The 15,674-nt window shown below is 50.0% G+C and overlaps 1 protein-coding gene across 1 annotated transcript in view; it reads right to left on the bottom strand.

Annotated features, from left to right (window-relative positions):
- The window catches only part of SNED1 (sushi, nidogen and EGF like domains 1), a 102,092-nt gene that overhangs the window by 1,084 nt on the left and 85,334 nt on the right, over window positions 1-15,674 (bottom strand). Inside the window, exons 22-30 of the mRNA XM_036755829.1 lie at window positions 14,803-15,099; window positions 13,014-13,197; window positions 12,490-12,602; window positions 11,068-11,349; window positions 8,964-9,108; window positions 6,428-6,510; window positions 5,094-5,195; window positions 1,594-1,710; window positions 668-755 (exon numbers count right to left, since the gene is read on the bottom strand). Coding sequence (XP_036611724.1) covers window positions 668-755; window positions 1,594-1,710; window positions 5,094-5,195; window positions 6,428-6,510; window positions 8,964-9,108; window positions 11,068-11,349; window positions 12,490-12,602; window positions 13,014-13,197; window positions 14,803-15,099 — 1,411 coding nt within the window. The remainder of the gene's footprint in view (window positions 1-667; window positions 756-1,593; window positions 1,711-5,093; window positions 5,196-6,427; window positions 6,511-8,963; window positions 9,109-11,067; window positions 11,350-12,489; window positions 12,603-13,013; window positions 13,198-14,802; window positions 15,100-15,674) is intronic.

The raw sequence follows: 15,674 nt of genomic DNA, 5'->3' as shown, positions 1-15,674 counted from the left end.
TGTAGCCTCATTGCCTAGTGTAGGGTCTGGCACATAGGAAGAGCTGTGCTTGTTGGCTGACTGACTACATCTTTTTAACATGGTGCTCCTATTGGCTGGATGCAAGCATGGGATAGAAGGGACACCCATCCGTCAGGCTGGTTTGGGTGGGGTCCTTGGGGCCCCAAGGTCTTAGGATCCGAGCTCTAAGTCTGGCAGGGACCTTGGAGGTCATCGGCTTCTAACCCTTCCTTCCACCAAGACTCAGAGAGGGGCATGACTTGTCCAAGGTCACACAGGGAGGACCAGGATTTGTGATTTCAAGTTCCACACAAGGCAGGCCCAGAGAAAAGGAGCAGAGGCCTGAGAGTGGAGAGGCCTGTGTTTCAGTGCTGAATTTGCTATTGTTCATTAGCTGTGTGACTGGTTGAGTCAACCTTCTTGTAGCTAGAATCATAGACATAGAGCTGCAAAGAACCTTAAAAAGTTACCTAGACCAGCTCGTCCCATTTCACACATTGGGAAACTGAGGTCAGGAGAGACGGCATGGTTCGCCCCCAGCCAAACTGATCCCAAAGCCCCCGGGTCCATTCCTTGTGAGTGTTTCCTCATCTGCCTGCCTGTCACCTTGTTGCTGAGGTTGCCCACGAGGGCCTTTGGAAAGTTGAGAAGGTCCAGTCTGACTTACACGTAGTGGCAGACTCCTCCTTCCCAGACCGGAAAGGACTTGGTCTCTGAGTACAGCCGTGTACAGGGATGCGGCACCTTCTTGCACGCTGTCCAAGGAGGAGAGAAGTGGGTCAGCGAGGAGTCTGTCCCAACCTCCCGCCTCCTTCCCACAAGGACGCTCAGCGGTAGAGAATCCTGGACGGGGGCAGGCAGAAGGCCCCTGCTTCACTGCTCATGCATCTCCAGGCAGGCAGCGCCCAGAGGACGGCCTTCCCACAAAGAAATGGCATCAAGCCTTGCTGGGCCGCCACGGGACAGGCTGTGCTCAGGAAAACAGTTGGAGATATTTTTAATGGTCATGTCAGGGCTTGCAGCCTGAGTCCTCCAAGCCTAGCCTTCCTAGGCTTTGGTCTCAGAGTGGGCACCAACCCTCAGGGAGGGCTTCCCTGTCATCCTCTCATCTGGGGGGCTTCTGGAACACGCTTTGTCTCCTCAAATGATGTCCAGGCACCCTTGCTTTTCTGTGAGCCCTCTTTGGTCCCCGTCCCTAGGAAAGGCTAGTCAGATACTGGTCATGCCCTTCTCACCACTCTGGTGTGAGGGGGCCCTCATTGGATACCATTCTGGGGGCACCATAGAGGTCTTGCTGCTAGGTGTGTCATACACAGTGGAATGCAGTGGATGGTCCCCTTTCTCTCCCTCCTCCCCCCTCCCCCCTCTTATTTTGGGCCCAGGAAGACCATGGGGCTGGGCTTCAGACTGGGAACCCTTCCTTTTCTCCCTCTCCACCCTAGGTATAAGTGGGAGAAGTGACAATTTCCCCTACTAGTGTTTTTCAGCCCTGTGCTGGTCCTGCCAGAGGCAGAGCGCATCTTGGGCCATGCATCCAAGAGAGCTGATGGCTCCGTTTTCGGGCTGGGAGGAAAAGATGGACTCCTGACTTACAGAGCTCGCAGTGTCTGCCTTTGAATCCAATGCCACAGTCACAGCTGTAGGAGTCCGTCCCACTCACACATGTGCCGCCATTTTGGCAGGGGTTTATGGAGCAGTTCCTGTGGTCATCTGGAAACCAAAGTACCGAGACAGATTGTTAGCCTTCCAGCCCCCACCCAGCATATCAGGACAGCAAAACATGCCTTTTGGCCCCTGGGTGCTACCTTCCTTTGAGGCTGTGTTAGCTTGTAGGGCAGGCTAAAGGTATGAAAAGGAAGAGCAAAATAAAGTTGAGAAGAGGGGTTTAGCCTTCTGCACCTTATTTTTCTGGGGTGCTTTTCAGAATGGGGTGCAGTAAGAGGAGGAAGAGAGCACGGACCACTACCCCAGCGGCCTGCTTTCCAAGCCCCTGTGCAATGCTGGTCCAGCGGAGGATGCTGGGAAGACCAGCCACCCTGCAAGGGAGCAGTCAGCCGGACTTTTGGGTCTTGGCAGAACCAAAGACAAGCTTTCCACCAGGAGTTTCCATCCCCGTCTGCCAAATGCAGGGAAAGGCAGTAAAACAGGCAGTCTTGTGGAGGGGAGATAAAATTCACTGATGCACACATCCTGGGAGGTCTGCGTGCTTAGCTTGTATCCACTATCATCACTCCTCTAGCTCCTCTCTCCCCCTTCATGACTCTGCTTCCTCTACCCTCTTTTCCTTTTCCACAGGAAGCTAGTAAGAATAATACTAATAATCCTGCCCCTGTCTGTGTGCTTGGGTCAAGCTCTAAAGCCTCCTTAAGAAGGTGAGCTTCTGATCCAAACCAGTGTTGTGAAAGGGATTGTGGGCACCGATGGCCTTGGGAGTGAGGAAGCCCTGGGTTCCAATTCTGGCTCTGATCTCTCCTGACTGGGCTACTGAGAGGCTGCCGACCTTTCTAAGAAAGACTGCTCTTCACCAGGAGGTCTCCACACCAGAAATCACTTGTCTGGTTTAAGAAAAAAGGTTTACAAAGCCTTCCCACCAACCATGTGACGTGGGCAGGTAAGGAATATTCTGACACCAAAGAGCTGGAAGTGACCTTCATGGGATGCTCAGTCACCGGAGTGAGGCTCGGTGGTGGCTCAGGTCCTTCCTAGCTCCGGGCTTCTGGGAGCCGAGACAGCAGATCTCATCTCCTCATTTTAAACTGACAGTGAGGTTCTGTGACTTGCTCAGGGGAATATACCTAGGAAGCAGTATTTGAACTCGGATTTTCCTGATTCTCGGTCCAGTACCCTGTCTCCTATTCTATACTGCCCCTCAGGGGCTCTGTGAACTTACCGAAGTGGATGTTCCTTCCAAAAATGCTGGTAGGAACTCATCCATGTCAGTCTCCCTCCCGAGGCTTGACTCAATGACTTGCCTAAGGTCACAGCAAGCAGGCATCAGGGTTGAGGCGCAGACCACCGATAACTTGCTGTTCCCTCAAGTTCAGGCCTTTCAGCTATTTAGTGACAGAGTTGGGGAGGGAACCCAGGTGTCCTGAAGTTCAGGACTGTTTCTGCCCCTCCATGGAGATAGGGGCTAGGGGCTGGATGTGTGGTGTCATTGGCTGAGGGGATTCCCAGGTGAGGAGATTTCCTCTGCCAATCAGAAGCAGTAATTAAACAGTTATCGTGCCAAGTACTGAGCTCAGCAGTGAAGGTCAGCACCTTCTCTGCACTTGGTGGGCTTAGAAGGTTGCCTGGGTCACAGCCAATGTAGGTGAGAGGCAGGACGGGACCCCAAGTCTTCTTGCCTTTGACTTTGGCTCTCCACTCCTCTGCTAGGCTCCCATAATGTTTTTATGTGGATCTTGAATGTGATAGAGTGCAGCCCTCTGCTTCTACTATCTTGGGGGATTTTGTTTGGACTCTCTGCTTCTCCAGTATCCTCCAAATCTGCAGATTAAAACTTCTTTTCTTACCATGACTATTTTTAGTTTTTACTTGTATAGCCATGGACAATGAATTGATCAGATAATTGATTTTTGCCTTCCCCTGTGGCCTCAGGAAGATGGCAGATCTGGCACTGGGACACTGCTGCTGAGGTCAGAGATTGCTGTCCTCAGGCTATCATTGCCTGCTTGCTCATCTCTTTTAGCCAAGTGTCCAGCGCATGCTCTCTTCTACCTCAAAAGCTCATTACCCCTTGTTCTTCCCTAAAATGTCCCCAGATGATTTATCTGCTTTTATCTATAACAAAAACCAAAGCCAGGTTTAGGCATAATCCTCCCCATGGGAATTCAGGAAAGGACTTCACCCTCACTTATTACAATGCTTACTCTGCATTGGCCCCGTGCTGACCAAGATTTCCTATTATCTTGTGTCTCCGGTTAGTTCATTTGCTTATATCACAAGAGCTAGAAATGGAATTCAGATATAAATAATAAAATACCCTAGGCACTTTTTAAGTTGACATCTGATCTTACAACTGAGAACTTCACCCTTGTGTTTCTGAGTGAGTGAATTGCCTTTCCTCTTCTTTCTGTGATTCATGAAATAAAAGACCAAAAAAAGGACACTTGAAAAAAATAAAATGAATGGGCCAGTGCATCACAGAAAGCACATGGTGAATGTTCATTTTATTTCACTTAGAAAAGTATATGCACAAAGCGTGTCCGCCAGGATAGAATGCATCATATCCAAAATGGCAGCATTCCTTATTCACTGCTCTTTAAAGAAGGCAACCCCTTCTCTTAATGGATATAAAGATGTAAGTTAAACCACCTGGGAGAGCCTAGTTCTGGTGCAGGAGGCCACTGGAGAGGGTGTGGCTAGTTTCAATATATGTTATTTTCTAGCTCCCTGCATACGTAGGATCTACAGAGATGTCTCCAAGAAGGTTAAGGGCTTCATTTACAAGACCATCCTCTGTGAGTAGGGCTGCTAATGCTGTTCCCTCCACTCTTCTGAAGCTTTGGACAGCTGGGCTCAAGATTAAAGGAGGCCTATAAACCACTTAATCTTTCTATGTCAGTGTTTGATGCGCTGTCTCAGTAGACAGGGCCTTCCTAGTACAGATCTCTCCACCCCCCCTTTGCTTTTGCTCCCCTCTTTCTGGATTGCTTTTCTCTCACATCCTTTGTACTTTTCCTCTGTTCCTCTTCTGTATGGCTTTCCTCTGATTCTAGGCTCATTCTGCATGTCCAGAGTGAACCAAGAATAGGAAACCTCGTCACCGAATACAGCAATATCAGTGAAGCACTGGGAAAGGGAGAGCCGCAGAGGGTCTGAGTCCGTGTGTGTGTGTGTGTGTGTGTGTGTGTGTGTGTGTGTGTGTGTGTAGGGAGGAGCCCAGACATAGTCGAGGCTCTCCCACCTAGACAGAAGTGGGCAGGTGATTCACAGAGTGAAGGGCCTTGAAGACAGCTCCTGTTCTCCCAGAGGGCTTTGGGCTTTCCAGCCTTCTCCACGGGGGAAGCCTGTCCACATGATGAAGGACAAGCAGAGCCCTGTCTAGTGCTGGGATCAAGATGGCAAACCTCTCCTCTCTTCTCGCTTACCTTCCTCCTCTTTGTTGCTTTCGGGTTCAGGTAGTTGGAGTGCCAGGCTGATGCGGTTGGTGGATTCTTCCATGTTCTCCAATTTCACTGGGGTCTCTGGTTCTAGTATGTTGTGGAAAAGCATAAAGGTCCAGGTTACAAAATGGCAGCTACTACTTTGGGGTTTAAGCCCGTGATCTACTTCTCCCTTGTTCTGCCTTTGTTTCCACATAGGGTCGACTTCCAATTTCCTCTAGAATTTCTGCCTGGTAGAAGGTAAGCTCCCTGAGGGCAATGACCAGTTCATGTTTGTCTTTGGATCCACAGTCCCCAGCATCTAGCAGGTGCTCGTTGATTCATTGGTGCAGAGTTGTGAAGCTTATTCAGGATCTAGGTGGTCATCTTAGGCTGTCTGAATATATTTTAATTGGGTTTCGTTTTTCAGTATCACATAGACCACACTGTCTCAGAAGAAGAATTGTGTATATGTTTGTGTGTGTATGTATCTGAGATGTGTGTGTGTGTGTGTGATGGAGAGGGAGAATGAATACAACCTAACATCCATGTTTGCCAGATGCCTGCATAGTCATTGGGGTTGGGGAGAGATGCCAAGAGGAGATGAGACATGATTTATGCCTTCGTGGGGCTTATGGTCTACTAGGGAGTATTTGACACTCAGATATATAATTTTGTGTCACATATATAAGTGCATTAGTGTTTTTAACATACATGAATTAGAGAGAAAAGATCTTTACCCACCAAGGTGGGGGGAGGGTAAAGAAGGATCAAGGATGCTTCATGGAACTTGGAAAGAATATTATAGAGTCCACTAGAGCAGGAAAGGACAGTAGAGAGATTGTCTAGTCCAGAGGGTCAAACTGGAGGCCTGCCACAAGGAGCCTGCAAAACTCCAGAGTAATTTGGAAATGTTTAACAAAATAAATACAAATATGATATGACATAGACAATGTTAATTTGTGGTCAATGTGCCGCCCATGAGAATCTATTTCAATTTGAGCTTGCCACCGTTGAACTAGTCTAACCCCCTTATTTGAAAGGCAGAGACCGAAGCCCAGAGTAGAGAAGGAAGTGCATTCCAAGATGGCAGATGGGCTGTGCACATGGATGGCGGTGGGACTCTAGTGTGGCTGGAACAGACTGAGGACTTGTATTTAAGCCTAGAGGCCCTAGGGTTTTAAGCAGGAAGGACACGGCCAGACTGCGTCCTCCTGCCCGGCCCCGTGTAGTCCAGAGTGGGCAGAGACAACACCTACAGTGTGAACCCGCTTTGGCTCCCTGAGCAGGGAGGCGCCTGAGACCCAGACAGAGCCATGAGTGAACGCCTGGACACCTACGTGATCTCACAGTGACCGATGTACTCGGGACGCTGCTGAATTTGGCGCTGATTCTTCCTCTACCATCCACCAGTTCAGTAAACCTGAGAAAGAAGGGCCAAGAAGAACCTGTGTAAAGATTGTAAAGGGCTGCTGGGGGTGCCATAGTGCACAGAGTACTGGGCCTGGAGTCACAAAGACTCATCTTCCCGAGTTCAAATCGAGCTTCAGCCACTCAGCTGTGTGACCCTGGGCAAGTCACTTCACCTGTCTGCCTCAGTCCCCTCGTCTGTAACGCGAGCTGGAGAAGGAAATGGCAAACTGCTCCAGGACCTGTGCCAGAAAACCCCCAAGTGGGCTCACAGAGTCGGACACAACCACAACAAAGATTGTGAAAGCGTCCCGACTCAGGAGCAGGTCTAGAGGACCGGGCGCTGCTCCCTGCCTGCCTGCGCAGCCCCCAGCAGCCCCTTCACCCTGGAGGCAGGCTTGAAACCCCCAGCGGGCACTCTGCCCTGCATCCCCTCCCTTCGACTGGCTGGTTCCTCCCTGAGACTCCTCTTGAAGGAAGGTGCCCAGGCCAGCCACACCTCCCTTGCTCTGTCAGACCTGAGCATGGCTTCCTTTCTCTCCTGCTTGCCCCACCCTTATCTTCCTCTTGGGTGGTGTTTTCCCCATTAGAGTGGAAACTCTTTGAGGGCAGGGACTGTCCTTTTGCCGGAGTAATCCCTTAATAAATAAATGCCTATTGCTTTCCATGTGTTGTAATGGGAGGAGTCCAGGGTGACTCGGACAGATTTATGATTTCCCAGCCGCACATAAGCACGTGCATGTGCACACACATGTGCAAGCACATGTATGTAACCTTCCCAATTTTGGGAGCACCACTGGCTTCTTTTTGTTCACTTCTATCTTGAGTTTTTGTCTCAAAAGTTTGAGTCTCAGGCCCCAGCACTTTTAGCAAAAACTTTCAGGAAAAAGTTTAGACTTCCGGGAATTTCTCAGTGTGGCTTACAACTAGCATCAGAGAAAGCAGAAAGCACCCATGTGGAGAAGCGATTTTCGGGGTTCCGGTGGAAAATTCCTGATTTTCTCATCTGCTTCACATTTAGGGAATTTGCCATTGTCCTGGATGTCCCACTAATGCACCACGTGGCCCTAGGCAGGCGGGTCCCTTCTCTGTTGCACTTTTATTTCCTCTTTTGTCAAATCAGGCTTAATGATCTGTGAGGTCTTCCTCCATATCCTTCTATGAATATTCAGAGGAAAGTGTGTAAAGGTCAGGGCCTCAGAAGCAGGAAACGGTCCTGCTGGGGGGAGGGGGGACTGCCACCTTCACACTGCCCAGTCTGTGAGCCACTTGAGGCCTCTCTCTCTCCCCCCAAAATGCTCTGTAAAAATCATCTCTGCATATTTGTTTTCCTTGAGATCCTCTCCCCTGCAATACTGCCACAGTGAACTTGAGATGCTTGGCACGTCCAGTTCATGTTAGGGCTGCCTTCAGGGAGTCAGGCTTGTCCTCCTGGCTGGCTGAGAGGAGGGGAGGAGGATGGAAAAATATCTTCTCAGGTTTCTGTCTTGCGTTATGGTTTGCAAAGAGCTTTGCACATATCTCATTAGATCCTTACAACAGTCCTATTTCAAAGGGGAGGAAACAGGCTCAGAAAAGGGGAGTCGATTTGCTTTGGGTCACACGGTGAGGGCATTTTGGAGACAGGTTTTAAACCCAAGCCTTCATGACTCCCAAATTCTGCAATCTAGGTTAGAAATCCTGTTGCTGATGCTGCCAGATGGGTGTCTGTGTGGCAAACCTGGGCCCTGGTTTGTAGGTGGGTGGTGTTCCTTGCATGGCCTCTTCAACTGCTCAGAAGGAAACATGGTGGCAAGAAGCTATAAAATCGCCATTGAGCCAGCTGGAGGTGGCCCTCTGTTGGGTAAAAAATAGCAGCAAAGAAATTGGCTGCCGAAAGCATTAGGAGAGTAGGGGGCTGAGCAGAACAGAGGACATGACTCCAGAAATCGTCTGGGCCACCCCAGTGTGGTCTGCTTGGCCAAATTCCAGGGTCTTGTTCCTGCCCTTTGAGACAATGTTGGATGTGACCAGTCTTCCTCCTAGGCATCCATCAGGGCAGCTGGCTGGTGTACTGGATAAATCATTGGACTTGGAGGCAGGAAGAGCCTAGTTCAAATCTTGTTTCAAACACTCACTATCTGTGTGACCCTGGGCAGCTCAACATCTCTCAGGCTCGGTTTCCTCACATGTAAAATGAAGCTAGTAGTAATACTAGTAACACTAACACCTATCTCATGGAGTCGCTGTGAGGAACAAATGAAACACCACATGTACAGTGCTTTGCAAGCCTTAAAACGCCATATAAATTCAGGCTGTTATTATTATTGTAAGGTGACTGGATCTGTGAACCGAAGCCAGCACCACCAGGGGTGGAGACCATTCCATTTCTGAACCAGTTCATTTGTAAACCCCGCAGAGATGAAGTATTTTCCAGCTGTGTTTATGTGGACAATCTTGTGGGTTTGGGGGGGGTGTTAATCCTACCTGGGGGGCTGGGATGGTTCCTCTGAAACCTCTCGGTCAGCCAGCAGCCGGAGATCAGGCACAAAGGCTGGGGGCAGTCTGTTTCTTAGCACTCTGGGGTGCCCTCCTTGGCTCCATCTTCTGTCTGAAGAGCCATCCCTCTGTGCTGCAGAGAAGGTGAGCACAAAGAAGCCCCTGACTCCTGTGCTCTGTGATGTCGACTCATCCCTCCCTCCCCTCCCCTTCTCCAGCCCATGTCGTAGGGATGGCCCTGGCCAGAGTCCTTGTCCCTGGGCCTTAAGACTGGAGACAAGAAGGCACCTGGTTTGGACTGTGTGTTATTCTGGTCTCAGGTAGCAGAGTCACTGATTTAACTTCTAGGTGAGCCACATGTGGCAGAATCTGTTCCAGGGGATAGGCTTCAGGTCCTCCTCAAAAGCATGGTTCTCCTGCCTCCTCTCCCTGTTCTCTCTTCACATGTGGGTCTTTCCTTTGGTCACATGTTAGCCACCAGGTGTTAGCACTTTCTCCGTATCATTATGTGATTTTGGTCTACTCTACTCCGTAATACCTTTAGGTTAATGTGATTGTTCTCTTTTATCAACCCTAATTTCAATTTTTCATCGTTGTTTTTCTTTCTTCCTTTAACATAGATTTTATTGATATCTATTTTTTATCTCCCCTAAATTTTCTCCTGTATTACTCCCCCTCCTCCTTCTTAGAGTTCCATCTGCTTTTATAAAGAATTTTGAGAAAAAAGAAAACTCTAAAAAGAGCTTCATTTTTCAAATCAGATTAAATATAATTTCTAGATCTCTTGGCGCTGTATGGATACAAATGGAGCACAGAGATTGTCCATTGGTGTTCTCTCATTTTCCCTACATGTCTAGGCCATCTCCTTTTCTGGTAATACCAGTTTATGCCTCTTCTCCTGCACAATTCTTCATTGGTAATATGTTATAGGCTGCTCACATCCACCATCTGCTTACTTCTCCATTTCTTCTACCAAAGATAAAGACCTAAAAAACCATCAGGCAGTCACCCTACTCCTTTATTACTCAGTTTGCCCTGGATCAGTTTTTCATATTTGCACATTGATGTCAGGGTCCTATAGGCTCTGACTGTCAGGATCCCCTGACACAGACATGCCCTGGAGAGTAGGATGGAGCTCAGGTGCTCTTGAGGACAGGGCTATGATTTTCTTGTGACAGTCATCACTGCCCAAGCTCTTGGTTGGGGGCTGTGCTTCCAGACCTCTAGCAATTTGCAGAACAGCCTCTTCTATGAGACTTTCCTATGGGATGCACACATGCTGGGGGAGCACAAACATAGACATTTAGAGAGAATTGATATATTACCAGACTCCCCAGGACATCATTGTTGTGCCACATGTAACTCTCATCTAGCTCTCTCATTACCCCTTTTGACCACATAGCTCTGTCATGTGAAGGCCAGTTCAGAAACAGCAGCCCAGAAGCCTGGGCTAGCTCTGCTTTTGGGAGCCTGGACACAGGCGAATGAGGATGGCCAGATGTTTAGGGGCAACCACTGCTGCCTTCTTATCTGACGGACCAGTTGCCCAGCCTTCCCAGGTGTACTAACAATTACACCATAAATAGTCTGAAGTTACCTTTACTCTGGTGTGTGTGTGTTCTAGATTCCTGGTCAGACTGGGAATGCATGTAAAGGCCAAATTCCATGCTTTTGTTTGTGTTGTATCCTCCACAATACTTGGAACAGTGATTTGGCACATAGTAGGTCTTCTGGCTGAATGAGGGGAGGCTGCACTACCTATAACTTTTGGGACATGGAAGAGAAGTTGCAAGCATTTGCAATGGTTTGTTTTTACCCCTGGAAACTCAGCCTGGAGGCTTGACCTGATGGGAATTTCCTGAGCTTGGTTTCTGGGAAGTGTCAGACCCTGCCTTACTCAACTAGTAAGGTATTTTTTGATAGCTGTGACTTGTTTCGAGATTGTCATAACAGATAGCATTTTGTGTGCTAGGCTCAGTCAATAGATAATAAAAAACTCTTGGTGGGGAGGAGGCCCCTTTCCTCAGGGGCATCTCGTCCCCTATGGTCAGGGTTTCAAGGCATTTGACATGGAAGACGGTTCAGAACTTACAGGTTATAACGTATAGATGGGCAGGGTCGCTGTGCATTTGCCCTTGCTCTGTGTTCTGTACAGCAGTCACCGAGAGTCGATACCTTTGACCTGGCTGCAGATCGCGCATGGTGTAGGAGGTCAGCTTCCCGTTGGGCACATAGCGGCTCTTCACACTCTGGCTTGTGGTCACATTGATGATATAGCCCTCCACGGAAGCCCCGGGAGGTGGCTGCTCCCAGACCATGTGGGCAGAAGTAGCAGTGACTCTTGAGGCCGTCAGGTTTTTAGGAGAGAGAGGACCTGCTCAGGGCATTGGTGTAAGAGAAAGGGGAGAAGGAGAACTGGCATTACTGGAGGGAGAGTAATGGCTAGCATTTGCATAGTGGCTTAAGGTTTGCCAAGTATTTTACAAACATCGTCTCACTTGATCTTCATAGCAGCCCTGGGAGGGATGTGCTGTGATTATCTCCACTTTACAGATGAGGAAACTGAGGCAAACAGGGTGAAGTGACTTGCCCAGGGTCACACAGCTAGCATCTGAGGCTGAATTCGAACTTGGGTCTTCCCGCTGAGATTTGGCAAGGACAAAACAGTCACTTTGAACATTCGCTTTTCTCACTTTTGCCATTCTTAAAGCTAGAGGTGGTTGATCACAGCCCAGTGGCTGGTGAGCAGTTACCACCACCACCCTTGTGCTGAGTCGGCCTCACGTGGGGTCCGGTTCAGTGATGGCTCACACACCACATACCCTCCTCCTTCTAGGGGTGGTGCCTTGGACAAGGGTGCTGTCTGGGGCTCCAATCCGCCTCTGCCACTCCCTGCTCTTTGGCCAGGGGAAGGGACATCCTCCTGCGGACCTCAGTTTCCCCATCCGTAAAAAGAGCCAGTTGGTCTGGAAGGCTCCTGAGGCTGTGTTCACGAAGCTCTAAATGTGCGCCGTGAGAAGTAATTCTCTTGTGGCTCCCCGGGCTCCTCTGAACTGAACTGGTGGACTGTGCAGGGATTGATTCCCCAGGCCACTGGCCAGCACTTAGCCTCCTCCAAGGATAGAAGACCACAGGAGGTCATTAGTTCCCACAAAGTAGTAGACCCTCCCAGGACACACAGAGCTTAGAGCTGGAGCCTGGATTAGACCATTAGCTAGGGTGTGATACCTAGGCAAGGGCGGCACTTTATACATATAGATGTAAATTTAATGCTGGACAATCCCACTCTTCCTGTTACGTGGGTCTTTCTCTGTGATAAATCAAGTCATATGTATTACAGAAAAAACTCTAGGCCACTAAGTGATAGTGACCCATAGTTCCTTTTCTCCTGCAGCCACAGCATTCTCTGGGACTAGAATGCATCCATCCAGGGCTCCAGGCTCCTGCAGAGAGCTCAGAGCAGCCAAGACAAGGGGAGGAGGGTCTGATCCCAAACCCATTGTGTCATACTCACGAGTCCACACGTGGAAAGGCGCAGTAGCCAGGCTCTCTGAGGGATGATCTTCTGTGCCCAGCCCACTGAGGGTGGCCACATGAATAACGTACCTCTCTCCTGGCAGCAGATCCCTGAGACAAAGTGGGGAGAGGATGAGCCAAGTGGCTGGTCTGCATTTTCATTTTGCTGACTTTCTTCGATAGTTTCTTTATGCTTTTCCTGTCTCTACCCTGTTGAGACTGGGATGCCCTTTGAAGACAGGGACTGTTTTATTGCTTCTGTATCCCCAGAGCCTAGGTTTCTGTGCCTGGCACATAATCAGATGGGGGATGGTGTGACTATTGGGCATGATCAGGGCAAGTTTAGAAGTCTAGTGGGTAAAGTAAGGCACAGGAATCACTCCAGTCCTCACCAGGCCAAAAAATGGACATATCACCCATAATAGAAATTCATATTGATAAAGTGCTTTGTAAAGCAAGTAATTACCAATGGTGGGGGGCCTGTTGTTGTCCAAAGTTAATTCATTTCTGTTGTGGTCTCACCAGAATGTGTACTTGTCAGTGGTACTGTCCAGCTCCACAGCATGGTCTTCTTGGTCCCCAAGGCGGCGGATAGACACACGAACTTTATTGACGGTGGAGTGCTTGACCTTGTGGAGAGCCCATTGGACCGTGATTGACGAGGCCGTCACGTTGGTGATCTCAAAGCCCTCTACAGGCCTAGGCCCTGGTGGGATGAAGGAGCCACTGGTCAGTCACCATCTGTTGGGTGGGATGCCCAGGACTCTGGGGCAGGGCCTTGCAGAAGAAGGTACTTAATGAATGTTTGTTGGATTGGACTGAATGTAGTATTAGAATATTAAACCAGTGGTGAGTGAGGGGGGGCCTTAGGAATTGGCTTGTGTTAAAGGGGTAACTGAGGAAGAACCACCAGGAGAAAGACCCATTTGTTGGAAGCAGAAAAAATTCCATTTGCTCCAGCCAGACTAGTACAGTCCACTCCTGGTTACCCAGGCCAAGGCCAGAGCTCAGTGCTAAAAAGACCCTTTGGAGACGACCTGACACAGCTTCCTATCCACAGGTAAGTCAGGTGCTTTTCTCATTTTATAGATGGGGCAGCCAGGGCCTACTAAAGTTAAATGACTTGTCTAAGGTGACACAGACAAGTTTCAAGTCTTTATTTAAAATAAGAAGCGGATGAGGCCGGCAGAGAGCGCTTCAAAGGCATTTCTACTGGCAGGTAGAGCGTAACGATCCTTGAGGGCAGGGACTCTCTTTTTTCTCTTTATGTTCCCAGCACGTAGGATCATGCTTGGCACTTGAAGTGCTTAATAGATGCCATTGAATTGAACCGGCTTTGGGATTTATTATGTGGTTTTTCTAGGATCACAGATTTAGGGCTAGAAGTGGTTATGGAGAGCTCAGCCCCCTAGTCTATGGTCGCTTCTTACAACACCCCTAAAATTTGAAGAGTGCCGACACCTACAGTTGAAGCTTTTAGTCTCTGTCTCTGGAGAAAACTGGGATGTAAAAGCCAAAGGCGTAAACACAAGCCTGCCTGCAGTCTGGACGTAAAGAAGGAGCCCAGACGTGCTTTAGAGAGGAGCAAGCGTTTACAGCAAACACTCTGGTCGCTGATGGAAAGGAGCGGCTCGAGGAGCAGTTGTGAGAACAGCGTGACACAGAGGCTCGAGTCCAGGGAGTGCACTTCCCCACTCACGCTGCCAGACCTTGTATGGACGGTTATTGGCATGTTGCCTCCTCACTTAGAGCGTGATCTCCTCGGGGGCAGGGGCTGTGCTTAGCACAATGCCTGGCACATAGTAGCGCTCAATAAATGCTTGTTAACCGACTTCCAAGTCTGCTGCAACATTAGGCAATATCCATGAAGACAACAGGTAGTAGGGTCCCTGTGGTTCACACAGGGCAGACTACATAGCTGGGTGCCACATTTTGTGAGAGATATTGATGAGCTCTAGAACATCGGGAGGAAGTGCCCAGGCTGGTTCAAGAACTGGGGGTGCTCAGTCTAGACGGGGACTCTTCAGGGAGACGGGAGAGCTGTCAGATCCTCGAAGGAATGTTGTGTGGGAAACGGAGAACGGAACAAGGCCCGATGGGCGGAAGCTGAGAAGGGGCCAATCTGGGCTTGATATTGGGGGAAAACAATAAGAAGACTTCCCCTGCAGTGACAGCTGGTGCAGAGTGGAACGGGGTGACTAGGGGGCCTTGGGGGGCTGGGGAGCTCCTGGAGGGGAGCCTTGGAGAGGGAGGGCTGGGACTGGCTGGGCTGTAGTAGGAGGAGTCCCCCCGGCCCTGCGTGCGGACTCACGAGTGCGCGTGACGAGCACCACGGGTCTGCTTATGTCATTCTTGTTGTTCACGTTACGTTTGACCGAGAAGACAGAGATGTTATAGGCTTTCCCCGAGGCTAGGGCCCGCAGCTGGTGGGCAGAGTGGCTGCGATCCACAAAGTCAGTCCGGCGGTAGGAGCCGTCAAAGGAGGTGTAGGTCACAGCGTAGCCGTCTATCATCTGCTTGGCTGCTTGGTCCTCGGGGGGACGCCAGGAGATGGAGACCCCGCTGTCCTCCACCCTTTCCACTTTGAGTGTTGTGGGTGGCAGCAGCTCTGGGGGGTTTCGGCAAACCCAGCAGCAAAGAGAAAAGGGTAAAACAGGGCATGAGTAAGACCCCTGCCCTGCCCCATTGCCACTCATGTTGGGGGCCATGGGACAGGAGAGAGGAGGAGGGGTGAGATGCCAGCTGGAGAGGCGCTGGGCTGATGGGACCCTGGGGGCTTTTGTGCTCAGAGCATCTGGGTGTGATCAGGGAGGGACAGGAACCCTGTGAGGCCAGGCAGTTGGGAGAGACCCCATGTATTCTTCCATCACGACCACAATTGGAACAGTAGGAAGAGGAATGTCCAGGACAACCACAGGCTTGGTGGGAATGGTCTGTGTATTATTGTTTGGTGGGTATCAAGGTCCCCTCTGGCATGTCCACTGTCCCTTTGGGTTTTGAAGGAAAGGAGTCCTCCTGCTTCTCCCCATTTCTTTGCACCGTCTCCTGCCACTAGCCCTGAGAGGCCCCTCCAGGCTGACCTCGCTGTCTCCCCTTGTAGACGCAGCCTTGCTCTGGATACTTGTCCCTCAGGAGCCAAGTTGAGTCTCAGCCCATCTGCCTCCTTCCCTGATATCCTCAGGG

Source organism: Trichosurus vulpecula, chromosome 4, assembly GCF_011100635.1.
Source record: "Trichosurus vulpecula isolate mTriVul1 chromosome 4, mTriVul1.pri, whole genome shotgun sequence".
Lineage (NCBI taxonomy): Eukaryota > Metazoa > Chordata > Mammalia > Diprotodontia > Phalangeridae > Trichosurus > Trichosurus vulpecula.
This window is presented reverse-complemented; position numbering and strand designations above follow the sequence as displayed.